Genomic DNA, 17,074 nt, shown 5'->3' with positions numbered 1-17,074 from the left:
GACCGCCTCTGGCAGCCCTGACACCCCCCTCCGCCGGGCACACTCCCACCTGCTCACCCAGCCCCCCTCGACGTCCTGCCTGTCTTGGCCAGCTCGTAATTGGGATGATAAATCTTCCTGCCCAGCTGGCCAGCACTAATCAGAGCCTGGTGTTTGGATGCAATTTAATTCCCTCAAGAGGAGGGAGGCGCTGAGGGGACGGTGGAGAAGAGGGTCCAGGCTCTGGTCCTCCCACCCTTGCACCATTGCAAGGAGGTACCTTCCAGCTGCCCCCCACCTCTCTGCCCCCCTTCCTCCCCCCTCTCCCCACTTCTCACTCTCCTTCCCACTCCTGCTCTTGTGACCCCACTTCTCTCTCTCTCTGTGACAGCCAAGGAGAACTTCAGAGTCCAGCTCCATTTGTTTCACAAATGAGAAAAGCTTGGTCCAGAGAGAGAGGCAGGAAGAGGGTCACACAGCTTGACTGCTCCCTAGATGGTGGGATCTGGGCGGGGGGAGCGTGAAACCCTCACAGAATTAGTCCATCCAGAGGTCTCAGTCTCTCCCTGTCGTCACCTCCACAGCATCCCAGCATAGTCAGGGGTGCCACAGACAGTGAAATCCATTCATTCGCTAAATCTTTAAGTACCTACTGTGTGCCATGCACAGAGGGGCTGTGGATACAGCAGCAAACACAAGAGACCAAAATTCTGCTTACTTTCTGGTGAGGGAGATAGATGATGGGCAAGTTAAGTGAGTAAATATATAGCGGGTGTTGGGTAGGTGCTGTGGAGAAAAGTAGAGCAGGGAAGTGGGTAGCTGGTGGGATGACAAGGAACAAATTTAAATAAGGTCATCAGGGGAGGTCTCTCTGGGAAGACATCTGGGCAAAGATCTGAAGGAGGGAAAGGAGGAAACCTGGAGCAGAGGGAAGGGGAGAGCCAGGTGAGGGACGAGGCCAGGGAGGAAGATCACAAGGGCCTTACGGGCATGTAGGTCTTGGGCTTATAGTCTGAGTTCCCAGGACTAGGGCAGTCAAGGAAAGCTTCCTGGAGCAGGCAGAGACATTTGTTTGGGGCCTTGAGGCAAGTCGGATTCTGGCAGCTGAAGATGGTCAGAAAGGCAGTACCATTTGATGGTTAAAACTCCCCTTTTGGACCCAGACCCAGGTTCCATTGACGGTTCCCTGTGAGACTTCGGGCAAGTTCTTTAGCCTCTCTGAGCCAGTTTCCTCATCAGCAAAACGGCAATAATTCAAATCCCTACCTCCCACGACAGTGGACAGGATGAAATGAGGCAGCACAGACCCTGGCCCACGGCAGGTGCTCGATATGTGTTTGCTGGTGTCCTGGCAGGAGCATATCCCTAGGAGTTCCCTAACAGGGTCACCAGGCCAGGCCCCATCCCCCCTACACTTCCTACTGGCCTCTAGCCCTCCAAGTCCAGTTTGGTCCAGACACCAGGTTAGGAACTGCTAGGAGGTGGGGGTCTTCCTTAGAAGGAATCCAGAATCTTACTATCTACAGCCTCCCCTCCCACCCCAGGACCTTTGCACATGCTGTTTCTACTGCCTGGGGCACACTTTCCTTCCCATCCCCTTCATCTGATTACTTCCTAGTTGGATCTCAGCCTAAAGGTCACCTACGCCAGGGCAAAAATCCCTGCACCCCACCAGGGTAGGCACCCCTGCCTCATACTCTCACAGTCCTGGACTTTTTTCTCTCTACTTTTATCACAGTCTAGAGTGATATCTGTCCCTGCCGCTAGACCAAGAGGCCGTGTTGGTCTTGTTCAATGTTGTGTTCTTGGTACAAAGGAGGCGCTCAAACTGTAATAGTCAGCAAAAACCAGAAGTCTCAGTTTCAAATTGCCTGGTTCAATCCCCCGTCTGTTATACGTAAGGGATGCTGAGGCCCAAAGAAGGTTAAGGGGCCTGCCCACACAGCACAGCAGCTCTCCCACCCAAGCCTGCTCTCTTCCCAAGGCACCCAAGGAATTGCCCACCCTCCTCTGCCCCTCGGCCCCCCAGGGCTATACCTGCCACCTCCCCAGGTTAACGGTGAGCCGGCTCAGAGAGGAAGCACCGGGCTGAAGCACGTTTAATTTTAATTTAGGAATCGGTTAAGACTGCGGGCCTGCTCAGCTCTGGGTTGTCAATCAGCCTTCCTCAAGGCTGCATCAATTAGTTTAAAAATATTGAATGTAATTTTGCCTGACACAACATATTGCAGCTACTGCAAAATATAATTTATTTTAGAAGAAGAAATAATTAAACTAATTTGCATGTCAGTCAGCTGAACTGAAATGCCAAGGGAGGGGCGTGGGACCCATGGGGGATCCAGCCCCTGGACACAGCACCTGCCACTGGGCATTAGGTGAGGTCAGCCTGGGCCTCGGTCCGAGCAGTAGCTGCGTCTGGATGGACAAATATTCAGGCAGCAGGAGGGCCCACTGGCATTGCATCTAGACCACGCACTGGACTTAAGAGTCGGGAGACCTAGGACCCAACCTCAGTTCTGCCACTGACTTGCCTGTGGCTTTAGACAAAGTCTTGCCCCTTTCTGGGCCTCGGTTTCTCCATCTACAAAATGGGTTTAGGGAATTCCCTGGCAGTCCAGTGGTTAGGACTCTGTGCTTTCACTGCTGGGGCCCCGGTTCGATCCCTGGTCGGGGAACTCAGATCCTGCAAGCTGTGTGGCGCGGCCAAAAATTAAATAAAAAAAAAAAATGGTTTTAACAAGACCTCCTTTATGGGTTGTTTTCAGGATCCAATGATGTCATAGATAAGAAAGTTTGTTATAAATTGGAAAATCCTGCACAAAGAGGAATGTTAATTAATTGATGGATTTCTTATTTTATACTAGAAACATTTAAGTTGGTAAAAATTACGCATTATTATCAATTATTACAAATGATGCTAACTGTGATCGGGAGGGGTTTGGAGGAAGCCAATCAGAGGCGAGATACCCGGTTGGACCTCCCCCAGCACCTGCCAGTCACCCCAGGCAGTAGTTTGCAACACTTGCTATTGATACATATTAGATTCACCTGGAGCTGTTAAACAAACCGTCAACGGGCTTCCCTGGTGGCGCAGTGGTTGAGAGTCTGCCTGCCGATGCAGGGGACACGGGTTCCCTCCGCGTCCGGAGCCTGTGCTCCGCAACGGGAGGGGCCACAACAGTGAGAGGCCCGCGAACCGCCAAAAAAAAAAAAAAAAAAAAAAACATCAATGACCAAGGCTTGGGCTTAGAACATTTTAAAGGCTTCCCAGGTGATTCTAATAGCCAAGTTGAAGACTGCCACGATGTCAAGAGCACAGGATGCTGACTTAGGGCTGGACCACAAGCTCTGGGGGGTCCAGACCAGCTCCCAATTCAGGGGTCTGTGGGATAAGCTCTGTAGGTGGCAACTTTAGCGACGTAGAGGCACACCTCTCGGCTGCCCTGCCTCTCAGATCTGCCAAATCCTCACGCCAAAAAGGATTCAGGGCCTTCCCAAGAGGTGATCCATGACATTTGAAAGGAGGAGATAGGACAACAGCAAGACGGTAAGGTAAGGATGTTCTAACTAATCTTATTGTGACAAACATTGCAATATCTACATTTATTTTACACCTTAAACTTACACGGTGTTATATGTCAATTACATCTCAATAAAGCTGGGGGAGAAAAGAGGTAGGAGAGGCCCAGCAGAACCCAGAGGAATGCTACAGTAATGGGGGTCTCACCAGCAGTGGACCCAACCCTCCAGCAGAGTGTCTGCCCACTGAGGATCTTATCCTACTCTGAGGTCCCCCTTCTGCATGGCCCCATAGGACCCTGTCTCTCCCTCCAGCCCTGCACACCCCACCCGCTGCAGGGGAGGGGCCCTGGCCACCCCCTACCCTCCTTCTGCCTCAGTGGGGAGAGAGGTGCCTGATCCTGACAGCGGACCTCAACCTCCCCTCCGAAGCACCCCCCGGCTGGCTGTTTAAGTTCTCTGGCAAAACACTCTTAAAAATAACAGCTCACCCGACATTCCCAGTCACGACTGCCATCTCCCACCCCCAGAAAATCCCCCACTAATCGCTGAAGCAGCAGATCTGGGTGAGCTGAGAAGATAAGGCGCCCCTGCCTAAGGGGAGCTCCAGAGGGGAGTCGGGGTCTGAGTTAATTAAGGACTACCCCCCTCCCCCTGCTTCCTTTCCCTGACCCCCGCAGGAGGTGGCTGCACCTGCCTCCCAATCTCCATTTCTCTTTTTATCAGCACAGGAGCAGCTGCAGTCGGCATCCAGTGGGGCCCTGAGTTCAGAGAAGGAAGCAGCCGCCCAGCCCCGACTTGCCCCCAAAACTCATGGGATTCCTGGCTGCCTGGAAGCTTCCAGGCTGCCCCCAAAATAGCTCCCTGTCAGCCGGGTCAGAGACCCAGCCTTCAGGTCACCTCTTGGAAGCGGGTAGTTTCCTCTCCCAGGGGATGTCCTTGATTTCACTGGCGGGTAGAACATGTCAGTAATGAACTCATGGCTAAGATAGCCAAGGACAGGGCACCAGTAAACACTCAGGGGTCTGGGTGGGGGGCTATAAAGGGCCAACATTCAGGGTGCTTCTCGGATGAAGTATCCCAACAGCCTAGGGTCACTGAGTGTCATTCAAGGATATCTGTTGATTTAACAAATCCTTATGTAACACTTATGTGCTATGTACACAGTTTTAAGTGCTTTGCACCTATTAACTCAATTTGTCCTCTTAACCAACCTGTTACTAGTAGCTCCATTTTGTAGGTAAGAAAACTGAGGCACAGAGAGCTCAAGTGACCTGGCATGGATCACACAGCTACTAAGTGACAGAGTTGAGATTGGAACCACTTGGCTCCCAAGTCCTTGCTCTTAATCTCTATGCGCTGTTCATTTTCCAGGTGTGGAAACTGATACCAGAGCGGGTCAAACACTGTGTCAGAGACAGAGCCATGCCTGAAATTCAAGACTCTTTCTGTCTAAATGTTTCCAGGCTTCATTCATTCGTTCAACAAATCTATTAGAACCAGCTCTATGCCACATCCCACAGTGCTGGGGACCCAGGGGTTAATACAACAGAGGCCTTGACCTCAAAGACATTGCAGTTGGAGGAGTGGGGACTTTGTGGCTTTGCTGAGGACCTTGGCAAAGACCCACCTCCAGTGGACTTGTCTTGCCCTCTCATGATCAGGTCTTAAAAGAGCAGAGACAGCTTTAGTTGTCAGCTGATCAATTCTTCAAACTTCAGCATGTTTTTTAGTTTCCCTTATGCAGTATGGGGATAGAAATTGTACCAAACCATAGGATTTCTGCAAGGATACCTGAAATAATGGATACGGATACTCCAGGAGAAATCTGTGCACTCCACGGTGATGGAATGGAGATGGCAATGTTGATTGTAGTGTTGTTGGAGGTGGGAGTGGGGGGTGGTGATGTGATAGTGATGTGGGTGATGATGGCGGAGGTCATGGTGTATTGGTGGGGCTGGTCATGGAAGTTGTGGTGGAGATGGTGGAGATAGTGAATGATTGGTGATGATGGTGGTAATATTGATGATGGCGGCCACAGGGGGGTGATGGTGGTGGTAAGGGTGGTGAGAGTGATGGCCTTAGTGTTTGTGATGATGGTAGAGATGAGGAAGGTGGTATTAGTCAATGCAGTGGTGGTGGCGGCAGCGATAATTCTAATGGTGATAGTATTGATAATCTAATGGTGATGGTAACAAAGGAGTGGTGATGGCATTGGTGATGGTGACAGTGGTGAGGATGGTGATGGTGGTACTGATAGTTATGTTGCTAGAGGTGGCAATAATAATGCTAATGGTGGTGATGGTTTAATGGTAGTAGTGGTACTAGTAATGGTGATGGTGAAGGTAGTAATGGTGGAGATGGTGACGGTGTTGGTGATGGTGATGGGGTGGTACTGGTGATTACGGTGATGGAGGTTGTGGTGATGATGCCAGTGGTACCAGTGCTAATGGCAGTGGTGGTGGTGGCAATAGTGACAGTAATGGTGATGGTTACAGTGGTGATCTAATGGTGGTGATGATGATAGCAATGGTGGTGGTGGTGATGACCCAGTTAGCCAGACATCCTTGGTCCTGGTCCTAATATGAGCTTGATCAACCCACAGATCTCTCAGTGTGACCTCACTGCCTACTCTTGTCCTAGCAGTAGATGGGGGGGGTTGTCTAAATCTCACACTTGATGCCTCCCACCCTACGGCTGTGCTCTTGTTACAGACAATCATGCCCAGCTATCCCGGGCATCCCTAAGGATCCGAATCCTGGATGTGAACGACAATCCCCCAGAGCTGGCCACACCCTACGAGGCAGACGTGTGTGAGGATGCCGAGCCAGGCCAGGTAGCACTGAGGGGCTGGGGACTGGGGGTCGCTGTCAGGACTGGCCAGGACACCCTCTACTCAAGCCCAGAGTGGGCTTGGCCTCACCTCCGCTCCCTGCCCCCTCCTCACCCTTCAGCTCATCCAGACCATCAGTGTGGTAGACAGAGACGAGCCCCAGGGCGGGCACCGCTTCTACTTCCGCCTGGTGCCCGAAGCTCCCAGCAGCCCTCATTTCTCTCTGCTCAACATCCAAGGTGAGTTATCTCAGAACAACCAAATCCTAGGATCCATGGGGGGAGGGGCTTAGCCTCCCCAACCCCTTCCCATATTACAGAGGCGCCCAGAGGGCCAGTGGTGGGTCCAAGATCACACAGAAAGTCTGAGCCAAGCTGGAGATGTTACCCAGCCTGCGAGCCAGACCCTGAAGAACAAGCAGGAGGTGGGTTGGCTGAGTGGAGGAGGGCTTCCCAAGGATAGAGAATGGTAGATGGAAAGATACAGAGAGGGAATCCATGAGGAGTGGGGCGGTGGCCCAGCATCCAGGGTGGAAAGAGCCCCTGATCTAAGTGAAGATTGGAATCAGCCACACACACACACTCCCACCCCTCCGTTTACAAAGTGCTTTATCCCACTCGCGTTTCTCTTTACATCCTCACGATCACCTTGGGAGGTGGTTTTCTTACCCCTCCCCCCATTGTGCAGGTGATGAGACTCTAAGAGGATAAGGGACCTACCCAGGGTCATATAGGGAGTCAGTGGTGAGGCTGGGACTCAAACCCACACCTGTCTTAGTTCCAATGTACTTCCTGCTTGCTACCTTGAAAGCAAACTGCCCCTCCCATCCTGAGCTGATCCCATTGTGAGACCCACCCCTGCAAATTCCCCTTCAGTGAGAAGTTGAGGTCTGAACCTTTGAGGAGTAGACTGGGGGACGGGGTGGTCAAAGAACTGGGAGTGAGGGACCTGGGTCCCAGCCCAGGCTCAGTTGAAGGCTTTCTATGCAACCCTAATGCCTGCCTCAGTTTCATCATCTGTAAAATGGGGCTGAAGATGCCGGCCAGGCAGCTAGGTGGTCCCAGTGAGATGTGGGTTACAGAGGTATATTGTCAGTACCTAGAACATGGCCTTTCCTTCATTCAGCAATTATTTGTTGACCATTTATTGAAATACAGTCCCTACATGTCAGGCACTGTTCTAGGTCCCGAAAATGCAGCGGCATGCAAGACAAAATCCCTGCCTTCATGGAGTTTATATTCTACAGAGGGGAAACAGAAATTAAACAAATGAATATTATGATGGGGTTGGTAAGTGGCTGGCAGGGAGGAATAATGCAATCTTCACGAGTCTGGACTTTGTTCTATTCAGTGCTGGACCCTGGGTGCCTGGCACATAGTAGGTATTCAAAAATATGTGTTAGGGAATTCCCTGGCAGTCCACTGGTTAGGACTCCAAGCTTCCACTGCAGGGGGCACGGGTTTGATCCCTGATCGGGGAACTAAGATCCCGCAAGCCACGCGGCGTGGCCAGAGAAAAACATATAAACAAAAGCGTGTTAGACAAAACAGGAGGAAATAAAGCAAGGCAAGAGTAGAAGCTGTTTTAAATAAGGTGATCTAGGAAGGCCTCTCTGAAGGAATCAATAGTGAGTAGGGATCTAAAGGAAGTGAGGGGCTGAATGATCCAAGTGCAAGAAACAGCAAATGCAAAGACCCTGAGGTGGGAACAGGCTTGGGACGTTCAAGACCTGCATAGTTGGGGTGAGTGAGTGACAGGACTGGAGGAGATGCAGTCAGAGAGGTACTAGGGGCCAGATCACGTGGGTTCTTTCTGATCCTGTTCCAGGTCTGGTATCACCCCCAAGACCTGGACACCCCTTCCCTCAGTGGCTTCTGAAGCCAGACCCATCTGTATTTCCAGGAGTAATATTAAAAATATTTAACAACCAGTGCAGCTCAGATAATCAATCAGAAAGGACCCTGGTCATAAATAATCTGGAGTAGGACCATGGAGCCTCTGCTGAGCCAGGCTTGAACCCCTTAGCGACTTGATCGTGTTAAAGTTGGGGGTGTGCTTGAGGGAGAGGCTGAGGCAGCAGGGAAGGACTTGGGGGACTCAGAGTCATGGCTATTTAAACCTCTTTGGAAGTAGTTCAGTATTTTAAGAACTTTTAACGACTAGTGCTGCCCTGATTGCTCACTATGGCAGTGGTACCCCAAGCTGAGCGCCGGAGACACAAATAGCCCTGGACTGACCTCACCAAGTTCACAATCTTTCCAACCCGAGGGGCCTGAGGTTCTGCCCCAGCTGCCTCTCTTTGACGGGGGATGGGGGCTGGGGGCTGGGTTGGCCACCAGGGCTCCCATCCGGCGTGACCAGCTGCGTACAAGCCCTGGGAGCAAGGCCGGCAGCAGCGTGCTGAGGCCGGCACTGCCAGGAAAGGGCTCCTCCTCCAGTCCCCCGGCCCCTCCCACGGTGTGCCAAGCCCCCTCCTCCTCACCATATAAATATCCCAGTTGACAAACGGCTACCCCAACCCATCTGTTTCTTTGTACAAATTTGTAGCCAGTTTGGAAACGTGATTTATAAATATTGCTTTTGCAGCCAGGATTGACACTGATGTATGTCAGGCCAGATGGATGAATGCAGTGCTGGGCGCAGATCCTGCCTAGAAGGGTGGGGTAGGGGCCTGGGGTGGCCACTGGCTTCCCCAAATGAAGCCAGCTGCTGCCCAGGAGGGCAGCTGAGAGGGAGAGACATGGTGCTCAGGGATTTCCTCTTATGGGGTGAAAGAGTAGCAGGAACCAGAGCTCTCCAGACATATGGTTCCACGACCAAAGACAGCAACCCTGAGAAACAAATATGTCCTCTCCTCTCCTCTCCTCTGTTCTTGCTTGGGAATTAGAGGCTGAGTCAGAGCCATCCACTCATTTTTCAAATCTGTCCACTTCTCTGTGCCTCCACTACCACTCTTATTTCACATCTAGAACACACAGTAGCTTCCTAACTGGTCTTCCACATCCACTGTTGTATTTTAGATTAGAGGCTCCCTTGCTTAGAAGGTAGGCTTAGCAAAGGCAGGGACCATGTCTGTCTTGTTCACTGCTGTATCCTCAGGGGCTAGAATAATCCTGACCTGTAGAGGGTGTTTAATTAGTATTCGCTATTGAATAGAGGGATGATATGCCACTAGGTTGCTTCTTTGCCCATCAATCGATGGCCTCCTGTTGCCTTTAAGAAAATCACCCAATTCCTTACCATGGCCTCTAAGACTTGCTATTATGAGCCCCTGCCTCCCCCTCCAGCCTCTCCTTGACTCGCTCTAGTCATCATCCTTATCCCTCCAGCCGCAAAGGACTGCTCTCAGTTCCCTGAGTTCCTATGCCTCTTCTAACCTCAGGACCTTTGCATGGACTATTCCCTCCCCTAGAATTCATTGTTCAGGGCTCACAATAATATCATTTCTTCCAAAAAGTTCTCCCTGATCCCCCAGACTGGTCAGATCCTCTGTTAGATGCTCTTCCTATACTTTTCCTTCTTAGCACTCACCATGGTTTGCAATTGTACACTAAATTGTGAGCTTATTTGATTAACCTTTGTCCCTCGCATCAGAATACAAGGCCAGATCCAGGACTATGGTTGATTTAGCTCCCCATTATTCCCCACCCCCCATGACTAGCATGGTGCCAAGCACAGAGTAGTTACTCAATAAAGATTTATTGGATGGATGGATGGATGGACGGAGGATTCGATGGGTGGCTGGAAACGGTAGCTATGCCACCAATTCACGGGATAAATTCAGACAAGTCCCTTCTCTCTGAGCCTCAACGTCCATGTATGTAAAATGGGAATAATGTTACAACTCTTGGTGGTTGTGAGGATTAAACATTTCTAGGTATTTAAAGTATCTACCCAGTCCTCGATACATAAGAAGTATGCGGCCAGTGCAAAGGAGCCCCACGCCGTTCCTTCTTTTCCTCATCTTGCCCTTGAGCCTTTCTTTCCCAGGGGAAGGCAGATGTTGTCACAGCTCGGTTGACTCACCCTTTGGCAGGAGGGCTAGAGTTCAAGCCGGAGCTTGAGGAGCTGACCCAGGACCACCAGTTACCCTAAAAGATGTGGTTCGTTCAAGCATCATTCTTCAAGGCTGGCTCAGTGCCAGGGAAGAGACAGGCACACGCTACCTTAACACAGCATGACAAGTGCTGTAACAGAAGCGTGCGTGGCGCCTGCACAGTCAGAGCAGGGAGGGGGAAGCCATAAATCCTTCCTTCCCAGGGAAGCGTAGAAAGGAGGCCACAGAAAAGAGGTGACATTTAGCTGGAGCATGACGGATGAGGAATTCGCCCAGGCAAGAAAGTGGAGAGGGTGTTCCAGCTAGCAGGAACTTAGTGAAAAAAGGCAGGGCAGCCTAGACAGAGCGCGGGCGTGGGGTGTAGCACGTGGGGGTGGGGCATGAAAAAATTAACAACCAGCATTCACGCAGCATTTCTACGTGTTAGGAACTGTTCTAAGGGTTATGTGCTAATTACACTGTTTAATCCTCACACCTACGTGATGCTATTTTCCTCCATTTCGGATGAGGAAACTGAGATCCAGGGAAGCTAAATGAGTTTCCCAAGCTAGTAAATGACCAACTCAGCATTAGTTATTAACATTTTAATGGAAATTTTCAAAGGTGTATACAAGTAGATAAAATAACACAGTGAACTCCTATGTGCCCATCACATGAGCTTTAACCCATGACCAGTCTTGTTTCAGCTGGACCTCCAGTCCACTTCACAGGTGTGGCCAAGGTCACAAGTCGGCCCTTCCAAGGGCTCTTCTTCCTGCTTTGTGTTCATGATGGGGAAGGCCAGGCAGGCACACTGAATTGGGGGCTGCGGGGAAGAGGCTGAGTTAACTGGGACCGCAAAGCTGGGGAAGGGACCCAGGCTGTCAAAGTCTGAGGTCAGGGAGACCAGCCTGAAGCCTGCGAGGGCAGAGAGAAGGACTCAGGAGGGAGGCCTGGGCCCCCAGCGGGAAGCGGGACCCCTTTTGTGGAGCTGGCTGTCAAGGATGGGAGCAGCAGGGAGCTGGGCTCTGAGTACTTCTCGACTACCGCATTGGCAGCCACCAGAATGACAGAGGGTCAGTGATGGCCTGGCCCATGCAGGAGAGGTGTGGAGGGGTCACCGGGGCGGGGGAGCCCGTGCTCTACACCCACCCCCCGAGTCCTGACTGGCACTCCCAGCACGAGGCCAAAGCAGTGCGATGAGTATGACTCATGTGAGTTCACTGTTCCCTCTGGCCATTATGCATCAAAAGGAAAGAGACCGGTGAGGTGACCTTGGTACCCTGGGGCGTCCCCATCAGGCCCCTGGCCCTCCAGGCTCAGCTCTTAAAGAGACTCCTGACAGAACCATGCCTCAGTCAATGGCAGGTGCCAGCCTGTGTTCCCCGTCTTCTCTGATGACCCAGAGCTTGTCAGTGCCCAGGAAGCCACAACCCAAGGACCACAGGACCCCAGGATCAGGATGCATGGGACAGCTGGGGTGGAATCTGAGAGAAAAAAAGGCTGTTGAAACAAAAGGCAAAAACAATTTTCTTGATATAGCCAGGGACAGGACCTTGGCACCACTGGGGACAAAATCTTGGAATAGCTGAAAACAGAATTTTGAGACAGCTGGGAATAGAAGCTTAGGACAGCTAAGGACAGAATTGAGGGCTCTGTGGCTGGGCACAGGACCTTCAGGCAGCTGGGGGCAGAATTTGGGGAGAGTCGGTCACAGAATTTTAGGAGATCAGGGAATAGACCCATGGGTCAGCTGGGAGACAGTAGCTGGGGGCAGAGTGAGGCAAATCCCGAGGTGGAATTGGGAGGTGACTGGGACGGGGGAGGCCGAACCCAAGTCACACACCACTCCGTTTCTTCGAAGCAGACAATACAGCCGCGGTGCACACGCAGCACATGGGCTTCAACCGGCAGGAGCAGGACGTGTTCTTCCTGCCCATCCTGGTGGTGGACAGTGGGCCGCCCACGCTGAGCAGCACGGGGACGCTCACCATCCGCATCTGTGGCTGCGACAGCTCCGGCGCCATCCAGTCCTGCAACACCACGGCCTTTGTCGTGGCCACCTCCCTCAGCCCTGGAGCCCTCATCGCCCTCTTGGTCTGTGTCCTCATCCTGGTCGGTAAGTCCACCAAGAGCCAGCCCCCCCCCGCCCGACTGGCCCCCATCCTTGGGCCCTGGATGTCCTTCCTGAGGTGCCCCCACGGGGGTCTCACTTTCCCTCCCCGTCCTAGGAAGGGCTGGCTCGATTGATGTCCAGGTTCTAACCTGCAGCTCCTACGAGAAGCCTCCTAAGTACGGAGCAGCCCTACCACCAATTCCAGAAGGTGTCAGCCCCCAGCTGAGACTAAGTTCATGCTGGCCCACCCTCTACATGGCCCAAAGTCTCTCTAATTTTGAAAAACCAAGCCTATTTTTTAACATTCTCTCATGTCTATTGTCCTATTTTAGTCTTTATGTAGTACTTTTAGTAAAAAAAGGGCTCTTGGGAACCTCACAACCCCTCAGCCAGATGTATCATCCCCATTTTTTAGATGACAAAACTGAGGCTCAGAGTCGTTAAGTGGCTTGCAAAAGGGGACCCAGTTCATCTTCTGACTTGAAATCAGGCCTTTTCACCCTGTGTTCCCTGCTCCTTTAACTACTCCACCTGCTGGGAATCTAAACTGGGGGCAAGACTTTGAGGCAGCTGGAGTAAAACCTTAAGACACTTGGGGAGGGGGCAAAAATCTACTCAGGTATCAGTTCCACCAGCAGCCAGTTGAACCCCCCAGAGTGTCCCCAGGGAAGAGGTCAATTTTTTCAGGAGCTAAACTGGATTCAGGTGGCCGCAATGCCGCCTCTCACTGTTAAAGCAGAAAGGCCTCACCTCAGTCCTGACTACTGGACAACAGTCAGAGCTGGAGGAACTCCAGGGAGGGCCAGATGGCAGGTCCCAGGTTTGCTCAGTTCCCTGGGAGATTCAGCTGCCTCCCACGCCTCACCACCCACCCCTGGGACCTGCGGAGGTCCTGGGCAGGCCCCTCCTAGCTGGGAGGCCCCCCCCTCCTCTCCACTCCCCAGCCCGTGGCTCAGAAACCCTTTTTCCAGAGGATGCACTTTACAGCGGTTTCATTTTCCGAGGCAGTGCAAACAAATTTCTGCCTAATTGCCCACAAACGAAGAAAGTGCACATCAGTGCTCTAAAGGGGATGGGCAGAATCACTGATCAGGCCTGGCACATCTGTCTCCTGCCGCCCGCGCTTCCCACCATCTGCTCTCACGGGCACCCCCCTCCGCAGCTCCCGGCCTCCAGCTTCAGAAGCCGACCATCCATCTTTCCCACTTCTCTCCTGACACCTTTCCTCCCTCCCAACCTGCCCCTGGATCCCACCTCCTTCCCGGTCATGATCCACCTTGTTAGGTCGTGAGCCAGCACCCTGCCCCATGGCCCTCGCAGCTGGTTCTGCCCACTGGCCTGGCCTGAGCTGTTTGGAGCTGCAAGAAGAATCCAGTGCCTGAGAGGATACCCAACACATGTCTGTCCATCCATCCACCCACCTATCCATTTAATTCTCTCATTTGCTCGTCGGTTCCTAATTTATCCGTCCAGTGAGTACCCCCACCCATGTGCTAAATTATTCTAGGCACTGGGATTCATCAGTGAAAGAAAGATACAAAAAGCCCTGAGTAACTGGAAAGTTGGGGTTGCCATCGCGGAGACTGGGAGACTGAGGGTGGGAAGGGGGAAAGATTATCCTTTCAAATTTGGACACATTAAGTTTGAGATTCTCCTGGTCAACCCCGGGGACTTGCTAGAGAGGAAACTGGATGTACAATCTAGATTTCAGAGGAGAAGTCCAGGCTGGAGGCTGCAATATGGGAGTTGTCAGCCTCTAAATGGAATTTAAAGCCACGAGACAAGGAAAGCGACAAGAGAGGGGGTGTGGAAAAAAGACCAAGGACTGAGTCCTGGGACATCTGATGTTAAGAAGTCAGAGAGGAGAGGAGAAGAGAAGCTTGCTTATAAGGTTGAGAACGAGTTATCAGTGAGGTGGGAGGAAGAAGAGTATGCAGAGTCCTGGAAGGCAAGTGAAGAAAGCCAAAAAGATCTGCTCATCCTTGCATCACCCAGGTCTCCATCCAATTCTTCATTCAGTCAATCATTCAACAAGCATGGTTCTCTTGCTTACTGCATGCCAGGCACCACTCTCGGGGAACGTTCCCCAGGTCCCCGAGGGCAGTTCACAGTGTGTATTTTGAGGCGGAGTGAGACTGACATCTTAACATGGCAGGTCTGTGCTATGAATGAGCAGTGACTTTCAAACCTGAGCTGCCTGGGCATTACCTGCAGGCCTTATTGAAACAGACTGCTGGGCCCCACCCAGTAGATCTAGGACAGGACCTGAGAATTTGCATTTCTAATAAGTTCCCAGGAGATGCTGATGCTGGTCCAGGGTCCGAACCAGGGGATAGAGAGGAACCCCTCATCAGGGGAGCTTGGAGGTGATATCCTGAACCCGGCCTTGAGCTCTCAGGGAAGGGCTCCTGCAGGAGATATCTGGACCAGAGACCCAGAGGGCGAATAGGGTGTTCAGGGCTTCTGGAGTGGACAGAGGAAGGCAAGGGTGAAAGAGAGGTCAGGGTCAAGGACATTTCACTCCCCCCAGACCTCAGCTGCCCCATTCCCATCGCCACCCCCCAGCACCCAGAGACCTCAAGGGGATGTATCTCTTCATAGAGTTAAGGATGGAGACCTCAGAGTTTGGGTCCAGCCCTCAACACCCATGAAATCTCTTAACACTGCTCTCTGTCCCCACCCCACCCCCAGTGGTGGCATAGGCTTGATTTGCACACCTCCCAAGATGGGCAGCTCACTACCTATCCAGATAGCCAGCTACGGTCTGACTGTGAGAAAGGTATTGTTGCACAGAAATCTAGGAAATTTGCATGAGCATTTAGGCTGAGCCAGCTCTGCTGGGGAGGAGGGGAAGGGTGGTCCCCGGACTGCCCTGGGGGGCGCTGCCCTCACGCGCCCCCTTCTGTCTCCCGCACAGTGCTGGTGCTGCTGATACTCACCCTCAGGCGCCACCACAAGAGCCACCTGAGCTCGGACGAGGACGAGGACATGCGGGACAACGTCATCAAATACAACGACGAGGGGGGCGGCGAGCAGGACACCGAAGCCTACGACATGTCGGCACTGCGAAGCCTCTACGACTTCGGCGAGCTCAAGGGCGGCGGCGACGGCGGCGGCGGCGGCGGCGGCGGTGGCGGCGGCGTGGGCCCGGGCGGGGGCCCGGGGAGCCCCCCGCAGGCCCGTCTGCCTTCGGAGCACCACTCGCTGCCGCAGGGGCCGCCGAGCCCCGAGCCGGACTTCTCGGTGTTCAGGGACTTCATCAGCCGCAAGGTGGCGCTGGCGGACGGGGACCTGTCGGTGCCGCCCTACGACGCCTTCCAGACCTACGCCTTCGAGGGCGAGGACTCGCCAGTCGCCTCGCTCAGCTCGCTGCACAGCGGCTCGTCGGGCTCCGAGCAGGACTTTGCCTATCTCAGCAGCTGGGGTCCCCGCTTCCGGCCCCTGGCCGCCCTCTACGCCGGCCACCGCCCAGAAGGCGAGGCCCCGGCCTCCTAGCCCGCCCTCCTTGCAGCCCAGGACCCAACTGGACCCCAGGACAAAGCACGTCCCCTGCTCACCCCCTTCCCCCAACCCTCCCAGGGCGGCGGGACAGGAGGGGGACCTTGTTCGGGCAGCGGACTCCCCGACGGCATCCCTCCCCTGGGGGGCGGGGGGGCGGGGGGGTTGGGCAGCTTTTGCCCAGAAGTGCGGGAATTATGACCAACATCATTAAAACTGCAGCGAGAACGGGCACTGCGTGGCTCTGGGGTTAGACAGGGAGAGAGGGTGGTGTGGAGCCCTCCTGGCTTAGGGGAGAAGCTGGGGGGAGGATGCTGCAGAAGTGCCAGCCCAGGAATGCCCCATCAGAGTTAAGAGGAAAGAAGGGCTGTTCGTTTACTAAGCGCCTACTGTGTGCTGGGCCTGTACAAAGACCATCTTAGTCATCACACAAACCTTGAGGTGGGGCCCTGCAGGTAACAGTTGGAGAAAGCCACCCAGAGAAGTGGCTGGGACCTGTCCAAGGACACCTTGCCTGTGTACTGTGGAGCCACAGCACTTACCGGCTACCTGGCCTTGGGCAAGTTACCTCTCTTCTCTGGGCCTCAGTTTCCTCCTGTGTCAAACGAGGCAAATAGCAGAACCTACCTCGAAGAGTCTTGAGGATAAAAAGGCTTCGTATGTGTCAAGTGGTTAGGACAGTGCCTGGCACATAGTAGGTGCTCCATAAATGTTAGCCTTTGATACTGTTATTATCTTTGTTGTTATTAGAAGCCCAGCATGTCTGCCTCCCGGATCTGAGCTCTCTCCCCCTTTTCCCAACATCTCCAAGGATATAGAAAACCTGACTATTGGTGTTGCTTCTGCTCTGAGTCGGGGATAGGGACGTTCCCAGAAATTGGAGAGCCTTCCGGTGTCTCAGGCGACACTGGAATAGGACACCTGGCAGGCGTGTGATGACAGACCAAGAGATGACAAGGTGGGCAGCTCCAGGACTTGGATGAAGTGGGAGGGTTGATGGGAGATGGAAGGGTCAGAAGCCACTGAGTGTGATGGGGACCTTATCTGTTTGTTCTGGGAACCCAGCAGTTTCCCCATCCATGGACCCAAGTTA

At 53.1% G+C, this 17,074-nt stretch overlaps 1 protein-coding gene across 8 annotated transcripts in view; it reads left to right on the top strand.

The window, feature by feature from the left end:
- Positions 1 to 16,712, top strand: part of CDH22 (cadherin 22) — a 125,776-nt gene extending 109,064 nt beyond the window's left edge. For 4 of the 8 annotated variants that reach the window (XM_067708300.1, XM_067708302.1, XM_067708303.1 and 1 more), the window contains 4 exons: positions 6,213 to 6,334; positions 6,453 to 6,570; positions 12,232 to 12,486; positions 15,401 to 16,712. In XM_067708300.1, the coding sequence (XP_067564401.1) occupies positions 6,213 to 6,334; positions 6,453 to 6,570; positions 12,232 to 12,486; positions 15,401 to 15,978 (1,073 nt within the window). In that variant the 3' untranslated portion in view covers positions 15,979 to 16,712. Of the gene's footprint in view, positions 1 to 6,212; positions 6,335 to 6,452; positions 6,571 to 12,231; positions 12,487 to 15,174; positions 15,263 to 15,400 lie in introns of all 8 variants that reach the window. The other 4 variants (XM_067708301.1, XM_067708305.1, XR_010935374.1 and 1 more) reach the window with 3 other exon arrangements.
- The last annotated feature ends 362 nt before the right edge of the window (positions 16,713 to 17,074 follow it).

The sequence above is a fragment of the Pseudorca crassidens genome, chromosome 15 (assembly GCF_039906515.1).
Source record: "Pseudorca crassidens isolate mPseCra1 chromosome 15, mPseCra1.hap1, whole genome shotgun sequence".
NCBI classification, from domain to species: Eukaryota; Metazoa; Chordata; class Mammalia; order Artiodactyla; family Delphinidae; genus Pseudorca; species Pseudorca crassidens.
Note: the sequence above shows the minus strand (reverse complement) of the source record. Positions and strands in the feature narration are given on the sequence as shown.